Here is a 12,282-nt window from a genome sequence, read left to right on the forward strand (position 1 = left end):
GTGCGCGCTAATACTATGAGAGATGAAAACCCAAGTGTATTGGGCATGGAATCTGGAGTTTTTTTTTTTCAAGGGAAAAGAGCTCTGAATGTTGATGATGTAACCTTTTTCCGGCAGAAAAACAGCGCGGTGGCGGGAGCGTTGACGGGCGTGGCGATGGCTATGACGTTGTCAGAGAGGACAACCCACGAGCAAGTTGTTCAGTGTGCTCTCACCGGCGCCGCCATCTCCACCGCCGCTAATCTCCTTTCCGGTGTTTTCTGAGTTCAGAAGAGATATGAATAGGAAAAAAAGACAGCATGTTATCTTATGTTTTCTTTACGAAGACATGGCACTTTTTTGTCAGGTTTTTTGGAATATATCCAAAAAATAATCATCGATATTTTTTCTAGATGTTGCAGAGAGATATCGACACCATTGAATGTTGTAATAAGCTCAAAGTGAAATGTCAAATCTGTTCATGTAATCTGTGGATTCAGTCCATATCTTTGCAGGTTTTTGACAAAAGAAAAAAAAAAAGAAAAGAAAAATGGGTTCAAAAGAGAAAAAAGAACGAACACACAACGATGACAAACGCCGAAGTTTGCATAAAGAACACGGAAATGACCTTAGAAAGATTCATATTCCGCGGCTCATGTCCCAGAAGGCGATCTCGTGTTCAAGAACACTAACGAAAACTGCCTCCGCTTCGGCGAGATCGTCGCCGGAGGCGTTTTCCAGACACCGGTCGGCGATGGCCTTGACCGAGGAACAGTACCGTCGGAAGCCATCGTTGCCCCAACGCCGGCAAGCTCCGGCCAGCTCCGGCGGAATTCTGTTTCCTTCTTCCAGACAGTGAGCGAAGCTCTCTTGGTACACCGCCTCAATCGCCCAGAACGCTGTCATCACCACTGAGTACTTCACTTCTTTCTCCGTTAGTTTCTCCAGAAACCCGAAGAACAAACAAAAAAAATCAGGATTAATTTGTTAATATATCATTTACAAAAAAAAAACCCAGATTCCGGTCGGAAGAAAAGAACAATCTTTGAACATAAAAGACGGGCCTTTTTCAATCATGATCAAGTAAAAACCGAGTGAAGCATCAAGCAAGAACCTCGGAAGTCAACCCCAGTGATCAGACAAAAGCTAATTTTTTTTCTTTCTAATGGGTAATTAAAAAAAATCAAAGGGTACCTGCAATAATCCTGGTTGGTCTTTTGAGGAAGAACGGTCGAGAAGTCAACACCCCACTTCGAACCTTCGCTCTTAAACCAATCGATCTCATCGTTCAACGCCGACAGACCTCCCAACACAACTTCCATGTCGGAGCTCTCACCGGACTCCCTGCCGGCTCTGATCAGCGCGTTCGCCACGAACGGCACGAATTCCCTCACGAACAGGTAGTCTTGCCCCTGCAACAACGCGTCGTTTTCGTCAGCGGTACTCCGACTGCTTGCCGGTTTTTTGTTATGATTTCCGTACCAGCCAGGTCTTGAAGGACGAGAGGTGGACGGATCCATCGCGGATGGCGAGGATGAAGGGATGGCGAGTAGCCGCCTCGTAAATCGGACGGTGCTGATCCAGCCAGGTGTCGATCATCCCCATCTTCTTCCCCGATCTTGCCTTCTGCCTCCTCTCGGAGCTTTTGTTGCATTTGACTTTTATGACGACACGTGTCTCTCGCAGACGGGTTAAGATCCTTTTCGGGCCACGGGGTGAATTTGTGTAGGCTCAGAACCACAATCTATTTGGGCCCAAGGCCCATTTGAGTTGGTAGCTATCCTTAAAAGGTCGATCATTGATGATAACAGTTCAAATCACATGATTAGAGCACTAATATATTTATTTATTGGTGATGATTTTATTTAATGTTATGATTTGATATTATTTTTTAATATTATATTTTAATAAAAATATAATAATATAGTTTTTCGGTTTAATAATAATTATTTTTCATAATTTTTATAATAAAATTATTTTTTACTTAAAAATAAAGTAAATTGATAATATCTATATTTTAAATTTATTATTTAATTATTGTAAATTTAGTAAATAATTTTTATCAAATCATATTAAAAATTTAACTAAAACTATTATAAAAAATTATTTTAAAATAATATTTTTTTTATAATTTATATCAAAACGCAACCGAAACCACAACGAACCATTCATTTTTAACCGCACCCACCCGCAAACATTACCAATAATAATTTATCAATAAGTCAGTACTAATCGTTCGTAATCACTATCACACACTCTGAAAACTCTGTCATCCACAAACGCAATCGTTGCGATACAACTAGTCGAACCCTATATATGACCCAATAATAACCATCTATATATATATATATATATATATTGCCCCTCAATTAATGAATGAAAAAATCTTTTGCGCATATCCCACAAAAATGAAACTTACCATATATATTGGAAATTATGGAGACTTTGAGTTATTATGAAATTATATTGTTAGTATCAATGTCTTAATAAGATTAGCTTATAGTTTCCTAGTGAAATTAGGTTTATTCTATCTATATCTATATCTATATCAATATTGTTTTAATTGAATGAATAATACGAATTTTAATTCTGTAAATCTTTGTATAATACAAAAAAAAAAAACAATCATCAAAGAAAAAGAAAGAGAGCATGGCATCGTTTCTCAAAAAACCCTCGTTTCTTATTACAGTATTGGTGACTTTGCTCGTCGCGCCGGCATGGCCATGGCCAGGGCCAGAAGGCATACGAAACGACGACGTGTTCGAGGTGGAAGAAGAATGGAGCGAGCCCGATATTTTCAGGGAGAGAGAGACTGTGGTCATCATCAACGGCCTGGGCGATGGCTCGACGTTGAATTACCGCTGTAAATCGGTGGACGGGGAGGATTTGACCGCTCGTTCTCTCTCGTACGGAACGTCGTCTGCCTTTGGATTTTATCCCAATACAAAGGGCACCTCCTCTTTTTACTGTCGCTTCCGGTGGGCCCCTCTCCGTTCTCACCGGTTCCGTATCTATGACGATGGCAGGGATTTCACCTCGGCCGATGTCCCCTGCTTGACTTGTGTCTGGATTGTACGAGAGTGCGGGCCCTGTCGGCTCAACCATCGGACCAATTCGTTTGACCTTTGTTATGTTTGGAATTAAAAAAAAATATAAAATGCCGAATTTACTTATTAAAAAAATAAACTTATTTCTTATTCCTTGTAAGCTTTAATTTTATGTCTATGTATATTGTAGCGATGAGATCTTAGTTTTTGTCAATTCGTATGGATTTCGATTAGGGTTTGGTTCGCATTCGCTTGTTTTATTTTTACAAAAGTTTTAATTATTCTATTTTTATATCGAATTTCTGTTTTTATTGATAAGAATATTTATTTTTTCATAAAATCTCAACACTTTTTTTGTCTTTTTGTTCTTCGATTCGAGTTTAATTTTTCGGTTTTAAAAAATTATAATCAATTTAATTATTCGATTTCTATATGAGATTCGGATTTGTTTACCCGTTTTAAATCGGTTGAATTATTTCGTTATTAAGTAAATACTGTAAATTCATCACTCGAAGGGCATGCGAGAGACTACCTGGGCCGAGGATGGTATTTAAGCCATTTCATTTGGGCTTTTTTTCTTCTTCTTAGATTCCTCTTACCTCACGTTCAAATGTGCTGGATGCACCGTTGAATCTCTCCGTGAAGGCTGCCGGCGGCGACGAATTCTTTCCTGTGGTTGTTGTTACGCTCGAATTTCCGGTGAATCTCTATTATTCGACTTCGATTGTTCTTCCTCCTCCCGCTCTTCTTTTTAATCGCCACCCAATTCCTTACATGGTGATTTCGCATTCGGGTATCTCTCCTTTCGTTCCTATTAATTCCAGAGCTCTCTGCTGTTCTCCTGAAATTTTCCCGGCAAGTCTCTGTATAACTAGTAATTGAGTGTCTGACTGGTTATCCTATCGTGGTAATTGAATTCTGCCATGGTAGAGCTTAAGGTTTTGGGATTGTGAAGAGAGGTTTTTTTAGAATCATCGTATCAATCGAGTTATGCTTCAGAAGGGCTTAAGGTTTCGCATTTTGGAGGATTCATTGATGCACTGTAAGCACATCGATTTCCACAAATGTTTTATTGGGTGTCATGACTGGTTTCGTTGCCCCTCTCCGAAGCCAGGAAAGTGAGTGTTTCATCTTGCCTCGCGGCTCTGAACGAGCCCAGCGATATGATTCAATTGCAGGTGGCCAAATTTACCCGAACCAGTCTCCATAATTTTCAGTTTCATTCTTGAGCAATGCCCTCCAGCTGCAGTATTAGAGCTCTCTGGATACTCAACAATCAGGACGCTGTTGTTTTTTCGAGGTTTGAATTTGATCACCCATTTGACAAATGACTGATGTTTTTGAAGAACATCTGTATTTTCAATTGATTCTTTGGATGTGAATGAGGGCAGGAGGTTTCCGGTTGTTGAGAAACAGTGGCGCACTGCTTTCAAAAGGGAAAATGGGAACACTGGCCAGGATCCTCCTCGGCTTCCCACTGATCTGGAACTGGCAGAAGCTTTTGCCCGAAGAAAGACACGGTAGGTCAAGCTGGTTTGTCTTGCCCCTGATACCAATTTACAGAAATTCTTGCTGAGTTATGTCTTGTGCATATTTATGTTGTGTGGTCTTTTCTGGAAATGTGATATGTTTGTTATTCAATTCAGGGAAGTGTCAATTCGTGGATATGGCATACGTGTAGCTCAATCGACACAAGGATCAGATTCATGGGTCGATGATCCGATTACTCGACATATTATCAGCATCTGCATAGGCGAAGATGAGGAAGAGGAAAATCACAAGGACGAGGAAGGAGATAAGAACATATTATGGCCCTTAATCTTGCACACAAAAGGCCTGTATTGCATCCTTGTGTTGCCATTGGTTGAACCGAGGGAGCTAAAGGATTACATCAAGTTATGTAGAAGATCTGATTGTGGACCGGCTGTTGGCGAAGATTTGAGTTTGTCATCTCTCTTGCTTGACATTCCATCCATCACAGGGTACTTTAGATGGTCTCAAGGATAACCTGTTTATTAGTTATGAATCTCCCAATATTTTCTTTGTGGATCATGTTGCATTTGGCGTTCTATAAAGTATAATTTTAGCTAGAGGTAAAGCTACAAAAAGGCATAAGGTTAAGCTATTAAGAGTAAACTACTGATGAATAGCTTGCACAATCACAACACCTGCATCTGCATCTTTTAATTTTGAGGCAGTCACTATTTTGTGTTGCAGTCCGTACGAGGGTCGGACAACCTCGTGTTTTTTACTCATATTTTCTTTTAAATCAGTTTTTGAGTTCCTAATTTTTTTTTTCTTTCTGATTTGTGCTTCAGAGCTTTCATGGTAGCTCATGCATTTAGCGACGTAATTTCCGGTGACACAGTTGAACCTGAGGTTGTTGTAAGTGCATCACCATCAGTAGGTGGGTTGTTTGATTCACTAACAGGCAGTATTGGCATCTCGTCAAGGGCAAAACCTGTAGCTGCACCAGTTGCATCTTCTTCCCCATCTGGTGCTGCAGTGACTGGAGCTGCGGCATCAGATGCTCCTAAAATAGGGTCAAGGTCATTGGATAAAGATTTGCTCAGAAATTTCATCACTAGTGCAATACCATTTGGTTAGTATTATCCTTTCCTCATTAAATACCCTATTCATGCATCCTACTCCAATTGTTTTCTTATTGATACACGGTTAAAACGCAAAATTTACAGGGACCCCCTTAGACCTCAACTTCTCTAACATTTTCGCGATCAAAGCAAATGGCTTTTCTTCTGTTGACCCTCCTCCCCAAGAGCTGAAGCAGCCGGCATGGAAGCCATATCTATATAAAGGAAAACAAAGGCTATCGTTCACAATCCACGAGACAGTCAACGCTGCAATGTACGACCGGGACGAGATTCCGGATAGTATATCGATCGCCGGACAGATAAACTGTAGGGCTGAGCTTGAAGGGCTGCCGGATGTGTCGTTTCCCCTGACAGGACTGAGCACGGCCCACGTTGAGGCTGTATCATTCCATCCATGCACTCAGGTTCCAGCACATGGGATCGACAAGCAGAACGTTGTTTTCCAACCTCCGTTAGGTAATTTCGTGCTGATGCGTTACCAAGCGGCTTGCGGACTTGGACCTCCGGTGAAAGGGTTTTACCAGCTATCGATGGTCTCAGAAGATGAAGGTGCATTCCTCTTCAAGTTGCGTCTCATGGAAGGGTATAAAGCTCCTCTGGCCATGGAGTTTTGCACTGTGACTATGCCTTTTCCGAGGAGAAGGATCATTGCCTTTGATGGAACTCCATCAGCTGGGACGGTTTCAACCACTGAACACGCTGTTGAGTGGAAAATTCTGGGCAGCGGGCGGAGTCTTTCAGGGAAAAGCCTCGAGGCAACTTTCCCTGGGACGATTAAGTTTAGTCCGTTGCAGAGCAGAAGGGGGGCCGATGAAGAGAGTGACGGTGAAACTGCCGAGGGTACAGACAGTGTGGTGAACGTAGAGGAGTTCTTGGTGCAGAAAATGAGTAAGGACCTCCCAGCAGCTGAATTGGAGGAGCCGTTCTGCTGGCAGGCATATAACTATGCTAAGGTATTTTAGTATATCTCTCCTTCCCCCCTCGAAAAACTCTAGGACAATGAGCGGAGGCCAACCAAACCAGTGATGTTTTCAATTCAAGCAAACATTTATCTGATCTTCTGCTTCTAAGAGCTTGGTGCTTTCGAACAAACCATTTACAGGTCTCGTTCAAGATTGTTGGGGCATCTCTATCTAGAATGTCGATCGATACAAAATCGGTAAGGATTTAGGAGAGCAGTCCTTCTTCTGGATGAGAAATCTCAGTTTTGAACCACATCTAGAACCTGGAATCCAGGTCTCTCTAGTGTCCTGGCATACATGATCATCTTCTGAGGTTAGTGCTAACATATGTGGCTCTATTCATGTGTCAGGTCAATATCTACCCAGCCACTAAAGCTCCGGTCGAGTTTTCCACTCAGGTATTTACATTCTTACACATGTAAACAATCTTCAATTCCTCCTCCTCTGTTTCTTAAGAGCTGCCCAAAGCATGATATGCTCTTGTTACGGCTGATCACGTTTTGGAATGCCTTTATTATCTGCAACAGGTTGCTTCGGGAGATTATATATTGTGGAACACATTGGGTAAGTGCCCGTCAGCCGCTACCTCGTAATCCACAAACCTCGTCCATGTCCATGCCCTTGTTTCATCCAGCAAGTTTTGTTTGAGTGTCAACAAATGAAGTTTACCATTGCAAAGTCCTAATGGCTAGAACATGTCGGCTGATCAAGTGAACAAAATGATGTATTTGCATCAACAAATGTAATAAAGAAATATGTGGGGAGTCACCTAAAGGATAGATGGATGGGTTGTGGCCTTCTTTGTTCTTATAGTGTAAAACCACAACTCAGCTTTGATGGGTCTCCTTCTGTCTCCTGTGGTTCTGTTTTTCATGAACCCACTTTTTGACCCAAATAACAAGTGCTTTGAACACACCCATGCGTTTCATTTTTTTTTTAAAATATGAAAATGAAATATTAAGTTCATATTTTTCCTATATATATAAAAAAAAAACAAGATAATGGGCCACGAAAAGGAAAGGACAATGGTGTTGGAGAAATGAACAGCCCAAGACGCTTCCTCCTCCGCTCTCTTCGGACAAAAAATTACATAGACGACTCTCTCTGTTCCTCGACAACCGGACAGGACACGTCCACCGTCACCCTCCGCTACCTTGCGCTTCCCTCTTATCATACGCCACACCTTATCCTGCGCATCTTCCCCCCTCCATTAAGAAGAACTAGGGTTTTCCCTCTCTCGTTTCTATTCTCTAGATCATTCTCTCCCTCCCCCCCTTTCTCTCTCTCTCTCTCTCCTGTTTGTCACAATCCCGTCCCTTTTCGAATCGGATCAAAAGTAAGAAAATTTCGGCGGGTTACGGTTCCGGGAGAGGGTTTGGGTCAGGGTTTCTGAGAGATGTTGAATGTTAGGTTCATTGATGAATCTGCTTTCTCTTTGCTTCAAGCCATTCGGGCAAATCTGCGATAACTCCGGGTCCGGGTCCGTTTCGGGCGGAGAGGGCAAAGACGGATTACTTTGGTTCCGCGATCTCGGCAAGTATGGCTACGGAGATTTCTCCATGGCAGTGGTTCAAGCCAATCAAGTGCTCGAGGATCAGAGCCAGATCGAGTCCGGCGATTTTGGGACCTTCGTCGGTGTCTACGATGGCCATGGCGGTCCAGAAGCTGCCCGTTACGTCTGCGATAATCTCTTCAACCATTTTCGAGGTTCGTGGTTTCCTGTCCCTTGTTGTGTTCCTTCAGATGTTTTATGTGTTTTTTTATCTCATCCATCATATTCGAAGAGTTTCGTGCTTTTGATTTTTGAGCTGTTGCAGTATTCAACCGGCATGACTTTGTTTGACATCGACAATCTCCGTTGACTAAAATTTGTCTTTTTGGTTCGAGTCTTCGGGGATGAAGTTTGGTGTTCATTAGGTTTGGTGATTGGTTGACAGCATCAAGTATTTTTGACTTTTTTTTGTCTGTTGGGATGTTTATGATCTTTTTCGTCCAAGTCTCCGACACTGTTAGAGAGCATCGCGGCAAATGTAAGCCACTTTGTCTGGACTGTTGAAGCTTCTGCCTTTTGGCTCAGACAAATTCTAGGCCTATGCCGTGCTTATTTATCTGCAAAAGTGGAAAATTTTGTCATTTAGGTCTGCCATTAGCCGTTCAATCCTTGTTCAGTGGTGTGCTATTTTAGATTTGTTTTCTTTTGGGAACATTTTGTGGGACACCTAGGTATACAGTGATAGAATTAGAGAGCATCAAACCAGGTGGAAGCTACTATATTTCAATCTGTTTGAGCTTCCGTGTTTTGGCTGCAGACTGATTCCGACTTTTATGCCCAATTTTAGCTGCTTTATCTTTATTTCTTTTGGGTTTAAAGAGAATTTTGGACTGATGCCAAATAACGATAACAAGTGACAGAAATTCTCGACATCTGGGTCTACTCTTAGTCATCAGTTTCTTATTTTCAAAATGGTGTGAGTTAAGTTTGGTGATAGTGGATTGGGTCTTTTTGTCTGTCCGAAAGATTTTATGGTTGTTAGCTGTAGAAATTCTTATATACTTGGAGATTTGAGCCAAATGTTAGCTGCCCTATTACCATCCTGTTGAAGCTTCCATCTTTTGTCTTCCGACAGATTTGGCGCTTGGGAATTCTGGCCATTCGGGTCTGCTCTTATTCATCAGATGTTTGATGTAAATGAAATTGTTTGTGTGCCGTGTGGTTAGATCTTCTTTTTCTCAAATGGTGCCTGTTAGGTGTGGTGGTATAAAGTATCTGATTTATTGGATGCTTTGTGATTTTGAGGTGTGAGAGCCTCCCCTTACTGTGGCAAGCATTGAGTCAAATGCAAGCTTCTATATTTGTTTCCGTCGTAGCTTTCTTTTGGCTTTGGATAGATTTTTACACTTATATCATCAGGTTGAATAACAGTGTAAATGAGAGGGATTTATAGGCATCTTGGTCTGCTCTTGTTTGTCAGATTTTTTTTAATTGAAACAGCATTTTCCATGTGGGTTGATCATATGTATTTCATGGAATTCTTTGTGTATGGCGAGAGGATGTAACAGCATGCAACACAGTTCTTGTATGTTGCTTGCTTAAGTACTACTAGTACGCTTGAACTCACTGTATGTTCCCTCTGTCTATGGGTCTTGTTGTTTTGCTCCAATGTATTGTCTCTTAGACCTGGTCTTTTGTGAAACTCTTTAACCTTTATGCATTTAAGTGCTGTCTTTTCAATTTTTCTTTTTCCCTCTTTGGTGTTTCTAGGGTTTTCTGGATTGTTCTTCTGGTCAATTTCTCTGTTCCCATATTTGTTTGTTTAAAACTTTTATATAGAGGTTGAGCCTCTCTTATGTTGGGATTGCTTAGGCTTTATGATTATGCAGCAATATCAGCGGAAACGCAAGGAGTTGTGACAACCGAGACAATACGGAGAGCTTTTTATGCAACAGAAGAGGGGTTCACCTCTCTTGTATCAGATCTTTGGAGTACACTGCCAAATATGGCAACAGTTGGCACCTGCTGTCTGGTTGGAGTGATTTACCAGAATACCCTGTTCGTGGCTAGCCTTGGAGATTCACGGGTTGTCTTGGGAAAGAAAGTCGGGAACACTGGTGGAGTTGCAGCCATCCAGCTATCGAATGAACACAACGTTAACAATGAGGAGACTCGCCAGGAACTCAAGGACTTGCATCCTGATGACCCACAGATCGTTGTGCTTAGGCATGGTGTTTGGAGGGTTAAGGGCATCATTCAGGTTAGTTTGCATTCCTTGAAAACTTCCTTCTCTTTCTTGCTTATTTTTCCAATGAAAGGGCGAACTTGGACAAAATCTGGTCCATGGTCGGATGATTTCACTGCAACCAATTGAAAGACATCTCATCAGCACCTGCAGTTCAATAGTTTCAGGGGAGAGGGCAGGGTTTTCTCATTCTTGAAATTGTCTGAAGATTTGTGCTATTTCATGGCCTTTTTGTCTCGCCTTTATTATAGACAGTGATTGGTTGTGGGTTTATCTGATTTCTTTTTCCGTTGATCTTTTCCACTAGTTGTTTTGTTATACCCTTGAGTTCTTGCTTTTTGATCAAGTGCGGTAATGGTGTGTCTGCCTTTTTTTTTTGTTGTTGTAGGACTCCATCTCTTTTTCCTTGTTTTTAAAAAATCTATTTTGAATGCTTTTGCATCCATTAAAAGTCTTCTCTATTCAGGTGAATTATAACTTTCGGGCTTTGCCCCACTTTGATTAAAAGAAAAATCCAAGCTTTATGAATAATGTCCATGAAGCTGCAGGCATTCAAAGCCTTCTTGATCTCTTTCTCTTCTCAACTGACTGCCAGAGTTAGTTGATGGGTTTCAGAAAGATTCTGTTCATTTGGACTAAAACTATTTAGGTTGATTGTCTTGTCCTTTCGATCAACCGATCCTGTACAAGGCGTTTTTTTTTTTCCGTGTGGTTCTCAGGCATTGAACAAACACGTCTCTGCCCGATAATAATGCCCTGATTGCTTTGACAGTAGGACATTCTGTTGTTTGTGTGTGGATGCAGGTCTCTAGATCTATAGGAGATCTATACATGAAACACACGGAGTATAACAGGGAGCCAATCAACCCAAAGTTCAGATTGGCAGAGCCAGTGAAGAGGCCGTTGATGTCAGCAGACCCGGCTATGATCGTTCATCCATTGCAGCCGAGTGATTCTTTCCTAATATTTGCATCAGATGGTCTATGGGAACACTTGAGCAATGAGAAGGCTGTTGAGATTGTCCAGAGCAGTCCACGCTCTGTAAGTTCCTCCCCTTAAGTTATCTTGTCATTCTTCTGTCTGAATAAGATCTGACAATGCATCTGGGTTTAGGGGTTGGTTGCCTCCTTGTTCCTGGACGTGCATAGTTGCCGTCTGTCATATGGGGTTTGGCTAATAGTTAAGGTTGTCGTCTGGTTGGTAACACAGGGAAGCGCAAAGAGGCTGATAAAAGCGGCACTTCACGAGGCGGCGAGGAAACGTGAGATGAGATATTCAGACCTCAGGAAGATCGACAAGAAAGTCCGGCGGCATTTTCACGACGACATCACTGTTATTGTCTTGTTCTTTAACCACCACCACCACCATAACAACGACAACTCCTTCAACCCTCCTCCTCCACTCTCCCTCCGAAGTGCTCTTCAACACTGATTCTCTCTCTCCCCCTCTCTCTCTCTCTCTCTCTCTCTCTCTCTCTCTCTCTTTCCCCCTCTCTCTCCTCGTTGTCGTGTTCATTTTCTGGTCCCTACTGTCGTGAAAGATCCACTGATCCAGTTTCAGTATTTTAATTTCGTTTGCCCGTATGACTATGACCCCTTTTGAAATGAGTTGTGGGTGTTCTTTTTTTTTGACAATTGACTAATTTATCCTTCAAAACAAATGCAATTTACATGTTATTCATTCAACGTCTATTTACATGAAAAATTATCATATTAAGTTTCGAAAATCCAGAGTTATATTACCTGAAATCGCATGCCATAAAATATGTACCAATAATTTAAAAAACGAAATTTTAGTGTAACTTCGCATTTTTGATATTTTGTCATTCAAATTTAAAATTAAAACGCCCCACTATCTAAACGCGGCCCAACAGTCCAGTTTAAAGCCCAGCTTTCGAAAAAACATACCATTCACGAGAAAGCCCAATATAATTATGGGCCCAAGA

At 41.6% G+C, this 12,282-nt stretch overlaps 4 protein-coding genes across 9 annotated transcripts in view; 3 read left to right on the forward strand and 1 right to left on the reverse strand.

The window, feature by feature from the left end:
* LOC104802605 (outer envelope pore protein 16-2, chloroplastic) overlaps positions 1-466 on the forward strand; it is a 2,075-nt gene extending 1,609 nt beyond the window's left edge. Inside the window, exon 7 of the mRNA XM_010526276.1 lies at positions 118-466. Coding sequence (XP_010524578.1) covers positions 118-264 — 147 coding nt within the window. The 3' untranslated portion in view covers positions 265-466. The remainder of the gene's footprint in view (positions 1-117) is intronic.
* LOC104802603 (bifunctional TENA-E protein) lies at positions 117-1,585 on the reverse strand. 2 transcript variants are annotated; one of them, XM_019201212.1, is made up of 3 exons: positions 1,174-1,585; positions 608-931; positions 117-260 (listed from the first exon to the last, which is right to left on the reverse strand). In XM_019201212.1, the coding sequence occupies exons 1-2, from the start codon at positions 1,497-1,499 to the stop codon at positions 619-621; spliced, it is 639 nt and encodes a 212-aa protein (XP_019056757.1). In that variant the 5' UTR covers positions 1,500-1,585; the 3' UTR covers positions 117-260; positions 608-618. The 2 variants fall into 2 exon arrangements, with proteins under 2 accessions (XP_019056757.1, XP_019056756.1); XM_019201211.1 differs by lacking the exon at positions 117-260 and having other exon boundaries at positions 442-931.
* A 2,028-nt stretch (positions 1,586-3,613) lies between these two features.
* LOC104802606 (AP-5 complex subunit mu) lies at positions 3,614-7,473 on the forward strand. 5 transcript variants are annotated; one of them, XM_010526278.1, is made up of 9 exons: positions 3,614-4,068; positions 4,186-4,326; positions 4,418-4,546; positions 4,673-5,008; positions 5,345-5,628; positions 5,723-6,591; positions 6,741-6,797; positions 6,951-6,998; positions 7,128-7,473. In XM_010526278.1, the coding sequence occupies exons 2-9, from the start codon at positions 4,259-4,261 to the stop codon at positions 7,191-7,193; spliced, it is 1,857 nt and encodes a 618-aa protein (XP_010524580.1). In that variant the 5' UTR covers positions 3,614-4,068; positions 4,186-4,258; the 3' UTR covers positions 7,194-7,473. The 5 variants fall into 5 exon arrangements, with proteins under 5 accessions (XP_010524580.1, XP_010524582.1, XP_010524583.1 ...); XM_010526280.1 differs by having other exon boundaries at positions 4,205-4,326; XM_010526281.1 differs by having other exon boundaries at positions 3,614-3,819; positions 3,957-4,326.
* Positions 7,474-7,758: 285 nt separating this feature from the next.
* On the forward strand, positions 7,759-12,017 carry LOC104802607 (probable protein phosphatase 2C 42). The gene is made up of 4 exons (XM_010526284.2): positions 7,759-8,307; positions 9,982-10,352; positions 11,142-11,378; positions 11,547-12,017. Exons 1-4 carry the CDS (start codon positions 8,004-8,006, stop codon positions 11,766-11,768), a joined length of 1,134 nt encoding a protein of 377 aa, XP_010524586.1. The 5' UTR covers positions 7,759-8,003; the 3' UTR covers positions 11,769-12,017.
* Positions 12,018-12,282: the final 265 nt, after the last annotated feature.

The sequence above is a fragment of the Tarenaya hassleriana genome, unplaced genomic scaffold (assembly GCF_000463585.1).
Source record: "Tarenaya hassleriana unplaced genomic scaffold, ASM46358v1 Cleome8, whole genome shotgun sequence".
NCBI lineage: Eukaryota > Viridiplantae > Streptophyta > Magnoliopsida > Brassicales > Cleomaceae > Tarenaya > Tarenaya hassleriana.